At 38.6% G+C, this 15,563-nt stretch overlaps 2 protein-coding genes across 11 annotated transcripts in view; both read left to right on the top strand.

Moving 5' to 3' along the window:
* LOC135197199 (myb-like protein A) overlaps window positions 1-15,563 on the top strand; it is a 162,239-nt gene that overhangs the window by 56,767 nt on the left and 89,909 nt on the right. The gene's annotated exons all lie outside the window — the stretch shown is intronic.
* On the top strand, window positions 8,232-15,524 carry LOC135197191 (cell death-inducing p53-target protein 1-like). Of its 9 annotated transcripts, none has more exons than XM_064224185.1 (6): window positions 8,232-8,350; window positions 12,769-12,878; window positions 13,930-13,950; window positions 14,097-14,202; window positions 14,286-14,545; window positions 14,886-15,524. In XM_064224185.1, exons 2-6 carry the CDS (start codon window positions 12,849-12,851, stop codon window positions 15,027-15,029), a joined length of 561 nt encoding a protein of 186 aa, XP_064080255.1. In that variant the 5' UTR covers window positions 8,232-8,350; window positions 12,769-12,848; the 3' UTR covers window positions 15,030-15,524. The 9 variants fall into 9 exon arrangements, with proteins under 9 accessions (XP_064080255.1, XP_064080259.1, XP_064080256.1 ...); XM_064224186.1 differs by having other exon boundaries at window positions 8,238-8,350; window positions 12,832-12,878; XM_064224192.1 differs by lacking the exon at window positions 13,930-13,950 and adding an exon at window positions 10,314-10,332 and having other exon boundaries at window positions 8,297-8,350; window positions 12,832-12,878.

Here is a 15,563-nt window from a genome sequence, read left to right as displayed (position 1 = left end):
GGGGTCGTTTTACTTCTTCAGTCCGCCACTAGAGGGCTTGAAGTTGAACAGCTGCAGCGGTTAGTTCACCGAGAGAGAGAGAGAGAGAGAGAGAGAGATTAAAATGCCTTCAAGATCACTACGCGTCTTGTCCAATTGATAAGATGAATTATTCTATTCTTGGACTAGCATTATCACCTCATTATTACTCCTATATCATTTCTTTTATTATCACGGTGTCCTGTTATGATGATAAAATTGAGTATAATCCAAAGATCATATACGCGATATGATAAACGATAATTGCACGTGATGCCTATTTTGAAGGGTTTATTAAATGATAATGTTATCCCTTTGCAATGAAAGGTTTTTGTTGTAAGAGGATGTCTAGTGGAAAGCAGAGAGCGTTCCTGCCTTATTACTCGGAAACTCAGCAGCACACGCCATGATATGCTGTCATTCTGCACGCTGACTTTCACGCGTTTTCTCATCTTAGTCTATCATTCTTTTTCCTTTATAAGGATTTTAGACATTTTTAGTCTATATGCTTATACTTCCTTTTCTCGGACTGCCTCCTTTTTATCGACCCTGTTGGGAGTAGGGTAGTGCCGTCAGTGCAACTCACACGGTGCACTGCAGGCAGTACTTGGGTTCTTTACAGCAACCCGTCGGCTCCTAGCTTGCAACCCCTTTCATTCCTATTATTATACCTCCGTTCATATTCTTTTTCTTCTATCTTACATTCCATCCTTTCCAGAGAGTTGTTTCAAAATTATTTTCAGCGCTGTTCACTTCACGGGTCACAGCTCTTGGGCCTAAATTTTATAGTTCAATTTTAATCCTTTTTATCGAGCCTCCCTTCCGTGTTTGACTTTCTCGATAATCCTGCTGCGAAATTATCTCCCTATTTTGAAAAATAATGGGAAATTTTTCCAACACTGACGATTTTTCAAACCTCAGTGACGCTCGTAACTGATTTTTGGGATGAGGGCGCAAGCCTCACGCTCGTAACCTCCCACCAAAATAGGTCATGGACACTCCTGTGCCATGGATAACTTGCTTTTATTGATGGTCACCCTTACAAGTACTGATCAAACCAAATATTGCCTACATTTACTGGCAAGCGGTGTAACGACCACATCATCGTCTGCCAATCCTTTGTGGTCACCCGTCCAAGAACCAACGAACCACAACGCATGTAACGCTTGGTGGACCAGCGAAATTTTACAATAGGTCACAATAACGCATGAGAAGCTATAACTGAAATCCACGTTTAGTGTCAAATCACGTAAATTTTACTTATACTTTTAGTTTTAGATAACTAATTTTTTTTCTTTCTGTTTTTTGGCATCAGTAAAGTTACCTAGTAACATTTTATGACACTAGGCATAACATGAAACGGTTTTATTATTATTTATTATTTATTTTTTATTGAATTATTATTATTTATTATTTATTAATATTATTATTTATTATTAAAATAAAGTAAATCTTGATTAGGATAAAGTACAACTCAAGGACTTTTTATTTTTTGTTTTTTTTACAGATCACTGTAGAACCAGTGAAGGCCTCAACTTTATACAGAATATCAATCGTTTTCTTTTGAATTCCTACTTTATGAATCAGATGTAATTTTAGTGCTTCAAATAGATACCTCACAGTGATGTCCGTCACTTTGGAAAGTCATCTGACGAAGTCATAATGATAAACGTTTGGAACATTTTTACATTGATTGAAAATCAGTGATAGTTGTGCACAAAATCGGACACCGCCATGAGGAAGCTACGGAAGAGGTAGGTCAAATCATGCTCTCCGTCAGGAGACAGGGGCTCGGGTAGGGACCCTACCCCCAATGAAAGCGTCGCCAGCAACGCCCTCCTGCCGTAGAGGAAGTCCATCTCCCGGTGGGGGGCTTCCCAGGGGCGGCACCGCGAGCAAGGCAGGTCCTGAAGTTCCCTCTTGCCGATGATGAAGGTGGAAGTCGAAGTCGAAATGTCGATCTCAGCCGTGTTGTTGTTCCGAATGTTGTTCGAGTTGACGTTGTTGTTGTTGTTGTCGTCGTTGTTATCGTTGCTGTTGTTGTTCTGGATGTGGTTGATGTTGATGCTGAACGCCACGTCCGAGAGGAACTGCAGAAGGAGGATGACGAAGGTGATGAAGGGGAGGACTTCCAGGCCGGAGCGTCCCGGGGAGGAAGGGCAGGCGATGCCGGGGTGGTGGTAGGACTCCATTGGCTCCTTAGGACTTCGGTGTCCGCTGACGAAGGAGCTCTTTCCTGAAGAGGAATTTAACCTGTAGGAACAAAAATGGAACTCGAGTTGAGGCCTACAAATCGCGCCTCCGTTCACTTGTTTTTGATAGAATGGGCGCACACCACAAGCAGAAATGTTCTATATATATAAAATTTCAAAATCTTTTCAGAAAGCTTTAGAAATTCTCATTATCAATCTTGTTAATGTGAGCTGAGCAGATTCACGCGAGTTCTCTGTATAGATTGTAATACATTTTAACAAAAAATGGCTGTTTCACTTCTAACTTTCTAGACTAATAACCCAACCCCTTCTTCATATTTGTTTTTTAAGTAATCTGAAGTTTCTAAACTTTATTTTCCATAAGGGGTATGAGAGTAACCTGTACCTGTTTCGCGCTATCCCAAAGTTCAGGCTTCCGTCACTCTCGCTGTTTTAGCTAAAATGATAAATTCCTACGCTTGCAACTCACGATGTGTGGGGGGGGGGGGGGGGTGGGGGGGGGGGGGGGGGATAGTTAGCGCCAACGTAGAAGCGTGAAAAGTACAGTACTCGACAAGATAATTAGGTCGCTTTTGCAAAAATCAGACGTGAGAAGGACATAGATTCAGCCTAATTAGAGAAACATCTAGGAAAAAAAACGAAATGACAGTTACGAGGGGAATTATTAATCAGAAGAGCGTTATGACCACTCAGTTTTGCATGGAAAACACCGTCCACTATTTAACTGAACAACGGTAACAGTGACACAAACCTGACCGATTGTATGCGCAAGTGTTTGCGACGGATTCAATCAATCAATCAATTTGTGCCTGGGATGCAGAGCAGAGGGCTTTCGTGAATGATTCTCTTCACGAATATATCTACCTTGTTGTGCCAATTCCTGATCACGGTAACATCACCAGCATAAATGTCTTTCAATATCTGGGTTAGTGATTAACTTTGAGGGAAGTTGCCCCAAGGTAAGGCTGAGCAGGGTCAACCCGAAGTCTTATTTATTTCTTATTTGCACGACCTCAGTAAGTGTTGTGTCTTGTTATGTCTGAAGGTTCCAAGTCTTATTCATCTAAAATTCGACGGCGGCTCCGAAGGAGCTGTTCTGTGCAAAGGTATATAAAAATGACCAAAATATTCATAAAATATTTGGAATTTTATGGATTTATATATATATAACATATTCATATATATATATATATATATATATATATATATATATATATATATATATAGGACCACTCATTTTTGAGTGACGATAGCTAAAGCAAAGACAATAAACATTTTGGACTGAAATATATTTTCTGACGCAAGATCATAAACCTCAAGATTGTCATTATATTTTTTTGAATAGGATCAAGAAAATGAATGGTCAGTTATTTACCCGGATAATGTTATTCTTACATAATTTCATTACATATGAAAGTAAGTGTACCAATCTGCATTTTATTACCAAATATTGTGAGCGTCTCGTGGACCACAAAAAATGTCACCGTGGACCGAGAGAGTGGTCCATGGACCACCATTTGAGAACCAACTGACTTAGAGGGAGAATCCACAGCACCTTTGGCGGTTCCTGATGAATTTAACTGAAAGAATGATAGGTTCCACATGGAAACCCTTCTGTACTTTGCTTAGTTTCCTTTTTGAGACTAACTCTAGAAAGCATTTCCTTCTGATTCTCAGCTAGGATTCGAAGTGCGGCTGTTGGCCCCCATACCTTGGCCCTAGGATGTCTAAAATCCTAAGCACCTTCAGAGTGAGGTGCTTCTCTAGGCGGTCACCCACACAAGTAATGGCCACGCTCAGCATTGTCTAACTTTGCTGGTGACGGGACCAACTGCGTCATAAAACCAATGCATTTGATTACAGTAAAAAAAATGTGGATTTTAGATTTACATTTTAAACATGTAACCTCATTAAGGTTGTTAATTAATAATAATAATAATAATAATAATAATAATAAGAATAATAATAATAATAATAATAAAATAATAATAATAATAATGTGTTTTGTTGAAAACTATGTTAACTTTCATAGAATTAACCTTATACAGGATCTTTTCAATTTTCCTGATAATTCGTTTTCCTGACTCAGCTAGGTTGTTGAGTAGAATTCCAATATTCATACTTGTCATAATTAGTATATTTGTCAAAAAATATTCTATCATATATAATAAAAGATTTTCGATGAAATATTTTTGAGAAATATCCTAATTATGACGAATATGAATATTGGAATTCTACTCACCAGCCTAGCTGAGTCAGAAAAACGAATTATCAGAATTGAAAAGACCCTGAATAAGATTAATTTGTTGAAAACTACCATTATTTTTAATAAAACACGTATCAAAGAAGGTCTGCTCCCTGAATAATAATGATAATAATAATTAATAATAATGATAATTAGCGAGCATGATAACTCCTCAAAATGATATTATTTTTTCACCAAGTGAAATTCCAAACCTTCAAAATGCTAATAAAAATGATCAAACTATTGGTTTAAATGACCTCTTGTGACCTACGTGTGTTAGATTCAATTCGAGGTCTGTTGATGAAAAAAAAATGTCCTGTTTCTATTTTTCGATTGATTGATTCATGGCAATTCGGCACAAATCCATCCAGTGCTTAGAGACAGTGCAAAGACCGAGCTGGAGTGGTTGGACAGCAAGATATAAAAAAAAGGAAGTGGGTATGGAGGTAAAGTAAAAGGCTAGAAAAGAATGAGCGCAGCTAAGGGCCATTGGGACGCCTAAAAAAAAAAAAAAAAAAAAAGCAGTAATACCTAAAGTACACCATGCAAGGTTCACTGACGGCACTAGTCCCCTACGCCGCTCATTATTTTAAGCCGGAGTGTAAAATTTGTTTATAAACTCAAGGAAAGCACGGCAAAGAATTAAAAATAACGTGAACAATAGCAAAAATAACACTGAAGTAACTGTGGACAAAGAACATAACTGAGTATTAAGTTGCAACAGAACACGAGAGGAATTGCTCCATCTGCAGCGTTTATGTTATCATTCGTCAGTTTTATCTCGGGAAACTCTATCGCACTCACTCGAACACATTTTGATTATTGAAGCATAACAAATTAGATCCGATAAGAAAAGCACTTTTTTATGAAAAATGATATCAGGAGAAGAATGTAGGATCACTCAAAGTAATGCACATATATACGCAGACACACACATATATCCGTATACAAATATATATTTTTTTCAGAGAGATTTAAGGGGCAACCCATTAACACCCATAGTTTAGTAAACTGTGTAGTACTTAATAGTGAGTCGGCTGTTGTAGGTCACAGCCAGAATAAGAAAGTATACGTACATAAGACTCGTTGAAACTCAGCAGATAAAAAACCGAGTGAAAATAAGAACTGATAATTATTCAAAATTAAGCTGCTTTTAATTTTACCAGCTGTTGTTTTAATGAGAAAAGGACAGACGGTTACAGATGACGCAGTAGGGTAACCCAGGCCACAATAAAAGTCAAATAATTGATCTGTTATTCGGTTTACATTCAAAATAGCAGATTATATAATTTACTATTCCCATTCGTGTAAACAATCACTGTCGTGTTCACTATGGTCAAGGAGGGGTCACCAGTTTCATATCTTTTCGGATTTTAGCATCTTGCCGTGGAACTTTGCATCAGGGAGTGATATTGGCAAACAAAACTTAACTCGTGTGGTTTTGTTCTCGTCTGGTGTAGCAGATGTGTCACTATACTCTGTTTTTTTTTTTTTTTTCATCTGTCCATCTGCCTGTGGTGTTTTTGTATGGCAACACTGCGTCCCGGGCTTTAGATAGTTACGCTATGTGTAAGTTTTTTATGTAAATAAAAGGATATCTGGGTGTACATTGCAACTGAAAAGTGTTTTAATAATTTACTGTATGCGAATTACACCGTTAATATTCGAAATAGGATATTATAATCGTTGAATGTAAGCTGAATGTGACTATCTAAAGCCCGGGACGCAGTGTTGCCATACAAAAACACCACAGGCGGGTGGACAGATGAAAAAAAAACAGTTATAGTATTGCTGCTTTTCGCAAAAATTATAAAGAAAAAACTGGCTACGTGATGCAAAAAACTAAAAATAGGTGTATTACGTATCAAACATGAACTTCAGTTAACCGTTCCAATATTTTACAAAAAATCGTATTACTTTGTGTCCATCAAGAGCACTGTGGACAGACGTCGTAGGTTAGCCGAATCCTTTTATTTCCATTTCTGAAGTACGTAACTGCCCCAATTTCATTGGAAATCGCAACAATGTCTCTGCAAATAAGGGATTCTTTGCAGTTTGATTGGTTAGAAAGCTTTCTCATCGTTTCTTGACTTCTTAGAAGAAGGCGATGGGCAACGATGCCTGGAACTTTTTCTTCGCTCTGTTCGCGTTGTCCACGGAGGCACTCAATATGGCGACGCTTCCTGCGAAATTAGAATAAATGATAATTAGAAAGTTATATCAGTTGATGTGGCAATGGTTAAAGCTAATTAGTATCACATTTTATTAAATTGCCCTCAATATTTTTTTCTTTATTTATCGAGTAGATGTGTCAGATCCGTTTCAACATGCACGAAAGTCTACAGACACACACACACACACACACACACACACACACATATATATATATATATATATATATATATATATATATATATATATATATATATGTGTGTGTGTGTGTGTGTGTGTGTGTGTGTGTGTACACTACTCAGATCCTACCTCTTTCCAGGACTAGGAGGTATGATGATGATAATGTCATTCTCGGAATTAGAGTTGGAATTGACGGAATCGGTGTTGACGTGCACGTTATTCTGGGAATTGTCGTTGTTATTGTTATTGTTGTTGCTGATGTTGTTGACAGCACTGACGACGCTGTTGAAGGCGAGCAAAAGAAACGTGATAAAGTTGTAGCTGTTAAAACCGTATGATCCTGTTCCGTCTGGACAAGATCTCTTGCCACGAGTTTTGGCGGGAAAGTCGTATGTGTTCCTCGCGGGGTTTAGTTTCGAGTTTCCATCGTGCAGAATTTCATGATGCCTAACCATTCCAGCTACAGAAGCCCTCAGCTGATTCTGTAGTTGTGTCGTCATGTCACTGGTCCAGAGTTCAGACGAAACTGCCATCGATGTTGTAATAGGAAACCAGAAACTAGGCATACAGGAGACGTGAAAATTCAAAACCTACTTTCTGAATCGAAAGACACCTCTAGAATATCCAGAGGCAATACACGCTTAGTAGGTATACCTTATACGATAACCTCCTTACCTACCCAAAGAAGCACTGGTAAGGTGTTGCCATCTAGCTCGTGTTTTATAGCCGCTTAATGTTTACTGACTTTGGCTTATAGACCCAGTGACCATGATTACTGTATGCGACTATCAAACACCTGGATTCCAGCCAAAGTGTTCCAGAGCACGTCCGTTTAATTCAAATCAAATTGATTAAGAAGTCAGTGTTGACACTGCATAGAGTAGGTCTAGGCGCAGTCGAAAAAGTAAAGCATTTCTAGAGAAATACACATTTGTATAACAGTTATTCATAACAAGTCAATATTTACACATCTAAGGAACCACTGTACCGAGGATTTTCGAATTTTGAGCGGACGAATATCTACCATAAATCCTCAAACCAATGCTACCACTTCGATAAATAATTTCTCAGCCTATGTACTGGGATTTTAACTAAGTTGTTTGAAATAGCATTTTAGATAAAGTTCAGCATATTGTGATATCAGTAATGAAACATTCAGAATATCTGTTCCTCCGCTTTGTTGGTTGGCTTAGATTAAGTCGGCCTTATGGCGGCACAGGCTCTAACCCTAAGACGAAACCTGTGAGTGTGGGAAGGCCAGGTCTGAGCTTCTAGGCGCTGCCTATCAACAGATACGTCAAGGCGTGCTGGCCTGACAAGCCCACCTTATCATTATAAAACACACACGCACACACACACCAAAAAAATGTACTAATCAGATGCTTCAGGCATTTTTTAAAAAATTACGTAGTCAGGGGGAGAGTGGACATTAGTCTGGCTGCTTTTATCTTGCACAGTCAGACACGTATTCGCTTTGGGGTAGCCATTCCTCTGCCAGACTTCGTCTATCTTGGATAACGCGGTAAGTAGCGTCTTATTGAAGATATCTGCTTTTTACTTGTAAGAACTTTTTGTTGTTTTATTATTACAGGTAAAGGTTTTATATCCATTATATATGCGTACATATATAAATAAAATTAATACTTTAAACCTTAGTGACTTCTACATTGAACACGGTGACGTATTGACATCAATATTTCGGTAACCAGATAGATTACTTCAGTCAAAGTAATCTACTAAGTAACTGCTTCACACTCGACTGTAACCTTTGTAGGTTAATTTTCTCGGTGCAGTTTATTTCAGTAAAAGTATTTAAAAGATCAGAATTCCTGCCATTTGGGAAATTCCCATCAGAATCATCTGTAAGGGATAAGTTTTCGTTTAGTCTAGGATCTTAACAAGTTGATTTTTTGTTTTTATGTGAATTACATTTCCCATTAAGAGTTGTTATATGGTTAAAAGAGCGAGTTTCTCAACTAGTACTGGTGCCTTGTAGCACCTCTCTCTCCTCTCTCTCTTCTCTCATCTCTCTCTCTCTCTCGTCTCTCTCATCCTCTCTCTCTCTCTCTCTCTCTCTCTGCTCTCTCTTCTCTTCTCTATATATATATATATATAATATATAATATATTATATATATATATATATATATATATATATATATATAATTATAAGTATATATATATATATATATATATATATATACTAATATAATACATATACTATATATATTAATCTTTAATATCCTTGGAACTGAATTCATTTTTTACTGCTTGTCGTTTCTGTACCTTTAATCCAGTCGATTATTTTGCAATGATGAGAAGAATATGTTCAATCAAACCATCAGATTTTGATACTTCCCTTTGTGGCTAAGCTGCAAATGGTGATATTAAAAGTGTGTTTTATACATACATACATATATATATATATATATATATATAGATATATATATAAATATATATATATGTGTATATATATATAATATATATATATATATATATATATATATATATATTATATATATATATATATATAATATATAAACAGGATTATACATTCTGCCCCGTAAAAACTGCAATGACTTTTGTTTTGGCCCAAGATTGGGTCAGTAAAGACATGTGGCTGTAGCACACTGTTCATGCGATAAATAATCGACTGTAGCGACAAGATTAAGAAATAGACCGAAAAAGCTATATAACGAAATGCATTATATCAAACTAAGAAAAAAAAAGATGTCGTTGAAAAAAAAAAGGCCAGATTATGCACCCTTCAGGAGTTTCATAAGAACGAATTCCCCGTAAGGGGGCAGTACCGTCAGTATACAACACGAGGTGCACTGTTGGCATAATTACTCAAGGTTCTTTGCAGCGTCCCTTCGGTCCCTAGCTGCAACCCCTTTCATTCTTTTTACTGTACCTCCGTGCGTATTATCTGTCTTCCATCTTGCTATCCACTCTCTCCTAACAGTTATTTCACAGTGGAAGTAGGAGGCTTTCCTCCCGTTGCACCTTGCAAACCTACCTACTCTCAATTTCCTTCCCAGCGCTGAATGACCTTATAGGTCCTAGTGCTTGGCCTTTAGCCTAAACTCTATGTATTCCAATAAGAACGAATTCTCCAGAGAACTGACTGAGGTTGACCTACGTAGAAAGGTCAAGCTTTTGACCCACGTTAACGAGTCAGAATATACCTTCGTTGGAAGGGGATTATTGCATGCTGCTCGCTGAATGATCCTATAGGTCCCCGCGTTTGTCCTTTGGACTAAATTTCATTATTCCAGGAGAAAGAGCACATGCTGGCAAAAGGCCAGCTTAATCTCCAAATCATCCAGCGTACAGTACATCGCCGCCTTCGGGAATGTGATGAGAATAGTACTAGGAAAGTGTATAGGGATAAGGCAAGAACAGAGGTATTAAAACTGGTGTTTTATAGTTGAATAATAATAATGATTTTCTTGTTTTTTTACGTATTTTTACACTTAATTACAGGTTATCGTTGGACAAGTCGGTCAGTTGCTCGACTACCTATCTGAGGGTCCAGGATCGATTCCCCGCTCTGCCAACAAGGAATCGGCGGAATTTATTTCGCGATATGGTTCTCATCCCACAAGTCGCTAAGTAACCAATTGCTTCCTAGCCACGTAAAAATATCTAATCCTTCGGGCCAGACCTAGGAGAGCTGTTAATCATCTTAGTGGTCTGGTTAAACTAAGATATTCTTATTTACTACATAAATAAGTATATCTTAGGTCTATGAGTTTGTTCACAATTGACACAAACTTTAACCAAGTTGCGTATGACGTCAGATGGCGAGCTGATTGGCTCTTTGCCTCTCAGTCGGATCAAGAAAAGAGATGCAAATGCAGTCGTGATTTTCGCTTACTCCAGGAGTAAGCCTACAAACTGCTTTGTTGCTGTTGTTGTGGGAGTAGGAAAGCCCTGTGGAAAAGCCTTTAAAGGTCTAATAAAGGTGTTTCGCGTTGAGTTAAAGATACGGGAATTCTACGATAGGATATTTATGATTTATTTATTGGAATGAAAATGTTAAAAATAAATAATGTGCAGGTTAAACGGTACTGATCAATTATTTCTAATAAGATAAAGCGTAATTATTTTAATTTTCGTTGGTGAAACAACACTCTTTTTGACCACAGTTTTTAGCACGTGCGTCGAGTAAGCTGGAGGTCGGATCACGCCTTGTATAATGTGTATTCACATGCATCTTGGTCATGGTCATTGCAGAATTATGCAGAATATTTTTGCACTGCGTAGATGGAACTCCAATTCAGATCGAAATACTGACCTAACTTTTCATAAATTTCCTAAAAATGAAGAACTCCGACAGAAATAGATTCACTTGCGCAAGAGAGAAGACAAATCAAATGTAGATTCTTCAAAGATTTGCAGCCAGCACTTTGAATCAACTGGTTATGCAAGGAACCTTCAATATGGATCCCTTGGAATCCCGATACCAAGATGAATGCAATACCAACAGAGCATCTGCCTGCACCAGAGGACAAGTTTAAGATTTGGTCATTTTTTTTAGAGCGAATTCGCTGGTTCTCAGTGAATCAGTTTATATTGTTAATATACAACGATATGACAAATGTTTGCCATTTAATAGCTACTATGTTTGCTACTAGCATTTATATCTAAATATGACAAATGATTAGATGCCACGATTTCCCTGTTTGGATTTTCTGTGGGATCCGAGAGAATGGTATTCTATTCAAATAAAGTTAACTGTTCATAATAAAACTGTTTATATGCTTGAATATATTACTGTATGACAGACATTTGCCTCTTAATATTCACTATGTTTACTAATGATTTTATGTCATGACTTTCTCTTAGATTTTGTGTGGTGTACAAGGAGAGAGGAGATGTAATGTAGATGAATTTTTTTAATTTACCAAAGTACTCATTTAAACGTCCTATAAAGCTAACGAACATCATCAACGTGGTTTAGGACATTTTTACGTTTCCAGACTTAAAAAAATAATTGGTGAATAAATTGTTGTGGTTATCATATTATTTTGTCACTTCTGAGCGATATCAACTGATTAGATAATATGACGTGACAGCCTTTTCCGCTTAGTTTCATGGCCGCTTGAATATTCCGAGGCCAGTTCATCCTTTGATGACTGGAATTTGATCAAAATAACCTTGTTGCTGTTAGACGATGTTGGGCCCACGTCACTGCTTTTAGTAGGTTAGCATGGCCCCACGGCACTGTTGTTAGATCAAGTTAGGCTCATGTCACTGCTTTCATTAGTTAGCATCATAGCATGGCCCACGGCACTGCTGTTAGCCTAGCTGCACTCTCGTCATTTTGTTATCTTAAGCCGGGCTCAAGAGTCATTTTAGTCTCAAGTGAGCTTTTACTCTGCGAGTCTCTGTCTCTACGCCGGTTTGTACTGAAGGATAAACTATTAATGATAACAGAAATCTCTCTCTCTCTCTCTTGTGGGGCACTAGTACTACTCTCGTTTCACAACCAAGGGACACACGTTCGATTCCTGCGCCGGGCAAGTTATGGGACCTGTTGACCGAAACAGTTGATAGTTGTGGTCACAGGTTGGGGGGGGGGGGGGGAGGGGGGGGGGGGGGAGGGGGAAGGCGGGTGTTGGAGGGGCCGGGAGAGAGAGAGAGAGAGAGAGAAAGGAAATGCATCTAACAAACCTCTGCCAGACACGAGTATGCCGCAAAAATGCCTTTTTTTTTTTCTTCTTTCTTTTTTTAAAGCAAAGGTCAGTGAGACGGACAACCTCGTACCCTTTTCTAACCAAAGTCCGAAGAAAAAGATTCTTCATGGTTCCTAATCCTTGACCATCGTCCTTTACGAAATATTTGTCAAAAAAATTTTTTGCTTTACTTTGAACCCTCCCTCTTTCAATTTTAATTATTTTTATTATTTATATATTTATTTATTTTACTGGGGCAGTGCCATCTTGTTGGCTTTGATGTAAGACACTGAAGGCCGAAAAGTTTCCTCTTCTGCTTCCAGATTCTGAAACTGCCGGCATGGCTGACGCTCCCCCGCCCTATGAGAAGGTAAGACGATCAAGAAATTCTCGCGTGTGTACGTATGTCTGTTTGCGAACGCTGTGCGTATGTGTGTATGTGTGCGTACGTATGGCGGCGTGTGAATGTAAGATTATCGGTTGCTTTTATGCATGAGTGTGTGGAAAATTTTTCCATATAGAACGCGCGCGTGTGTGCGTGTTTGTACGTAAGGTTTACAACAGGCATATAAAATTATATTATACATACATACATACATATATATATATATATTATATATATATATATATATATATATACATATATATATATATATGTGTGTGTGTGTGTGTGTGTGTGTGTGTGCGTAAAAGTATGCAAAGTAATAGCTGTATGTGCATGTTTGTGTGTAGGAGATACAGCTATCATGAAACCGTATGCTTGCTTATGCCATTAAGGCTTATAAATCACGTGCCTGCATGTGTAAGCTTATGTTTATGGTTATGCAAAAACTTGTGTTGTAAACATACAAAATTTAATTCCGAATAGCGTGAATAAGTGATACATCTCACTTGCACAGACGCAAAAAAGTATTGTTTCTCAGTTAGATGGACACAGATTTTGCCCCTTAACCAGACTGCCATGATTTTTCATTATATATCACTTGGCTTACATTCTTTATTTTCCTTTGCAAGAGATGTTTCATTGTCGTGCAACCCCTTTTCCTTATACTTTATAATATGACTTCAATATGTTTATTTGTGTTTAGTATTGTTAGCTTAACAGTTTCTTCCATACCTGCAAAAGTCGGCGTTATTCTCCTCTATGCCTCTTCCTTGGGCCACTAAATCTAAATGCATTACCACTATTATTGTTAGCTTAACGAGATCATTCAGTCACATTTCTAGACTCAGGGAGCTCGCAAGACAGTCAGAGGATCCATTGTATAGGCCTATCTCTGTTCAGAGTTCCAAACATTATACCTCGGCGAACTTCAACTTTCCTTCTCCTTTTGTAAACTGCTAAATTGCTTCTGAAGTTTTAGACGACACACTGCTGTGAAGTCAGAAAATATAGCTGGTCTTTTTTTTTTTTTTTTCAGTTTCGGTCCATCATTTCAGCGGTAAGTTTTACTGAAAGAACCAGCAAAGTTGGCGGTTGGTTTAGATGAAGTCGGCATCGTGCCAACACTTGGCCTGCTGTGGACCTCTGAACATACCGCCAACCTGACAAGAATCATATTTCATCAGTGCAATTCTGCTTTTTCAGGAAGGAATTCCTCCGTATGGACCCTCCCCACAACCAGGGTCTTCTCCTATACCAGGGTCTCATCCCCTAGCAGGAACTTATCCTCCAGCAGGAACTAATCCCCCACCTGGGTCTTATCCCTCCCCCCCCCCACCTGGGTCTTCATCCCCCTGCAGAAACCTTATCCTCCAGCAGGGAACTAATCCCCACCTGGGTCTTATCCACCACCTGGGTCTCATCCACCACCTGGGTCTTATCCACCACCTGGGTCTTATCCACCACCTGGGTCTTATCCACCACCTGGGTCTTACCCTCCTCCAGGGTCTTATCCTCCTCCAGGGTCTTATCCTCCTCCAGGGCAACAGACAAATCAGCAGAGCCCGGTGGTTATCAACAACCAGAATACGTCTACAGCAATAGCTGGTGTCGGAGGGGCGCCACTTCTCCCCGGGCAATGCACTGTATGTCGAGTGAGTATAAGAAACACAATTCATTCAAGGTAGACAAACGCAGTAGAAGAGCATCGTTCATTTCTGTCGAGTTGCCTTACAATAATTATAGGAGCTGAATCGTAGATAGAAATGAAAAGCCTTGTTTTTCTTTCTCTCACCTGAAAAGAGTCGTAGACTGCCAGTTTAGCTAATCATTTGTTCAAAGTACAGAGTACTCTATCGTGGGGAAATTCTTCATTCAATATGCCCGGTTGTAAAGTAAATCATTCGCCACACTGCTGGAATCAAGAGTTGGTGCACAAGTTCTCATTCCTGATGAAGGATTCATGTCATCTCATTCTTCTTTTATGACTTTCAGAAAGGAAAGATCGAGAACTCGGCATCCTGCTGCACATGGGTCTGCTGCTGCCTGCTATTCCCCCTGGGCATCATTCCTGGCATAATCGCTTTCTGTTGCTGCTTCCGACGCCCGAAATGCAGCCACTGCGGGTATACCGTTTAGGAGGTTGTGATTAGGCTGTTTCACCTTGAGCAGATTTGACTGAATGGCCTGAATGTTACGCCGTTCATTCTCCTACTTGCATATTGCCTTAACGAAAGTAGTGGATACTACTTCTACCCCAGATGTATATCAATTTTATCATAATATTGAGAAAGGTTTTTGTTTTCTTTCGCTGTTGAGAATGCAGCGTAAAATTCTCTTTGAGATTCAGCTGACTGCATGAACAATTTAGAACAATACCGCTTACAATATGCCTTTTGTGATGCTACCTTAAATATTTTCCGACCTTGCCACCTAGGCTCTTCTTGTCTGTCCAACTTCTCTAGCGCTACGGTCTAGTTCATCTGTTTATTAATGATAAGAGGCCTCTCTAGGTGGCTCTGAAAAATTAACGGCAGGCTCTAAAGTTATTAATGGACAGAAATGCTTACCGCAGTGGTAGCAATCATCATGAAGCGGTGAATTTAGTACGTTGTCATAACTTAGTAGATTAATTATGTTTGGCAGGTTATATTATAAAGGTCTTGTATTCTC

Source organism: Macrobrachium nipponense, chromosome 18, assembly GCF_015104395.2.
Source record: "Macrobrachium nipponense isolate FS-2020 chromosome 18, ASM1510439v2, whole genome shotgun sequence".
Taxonomy (NCBI): Eukaryota; Metazoa; Arthropoda; class Malacostraca; order Decapoda; family Palaemonidae; genus Macrobrachium; species Macrobrachium nipponense.
This window is presented reverse-complemented; position numbering and strand designations above follow the sequence as displayed.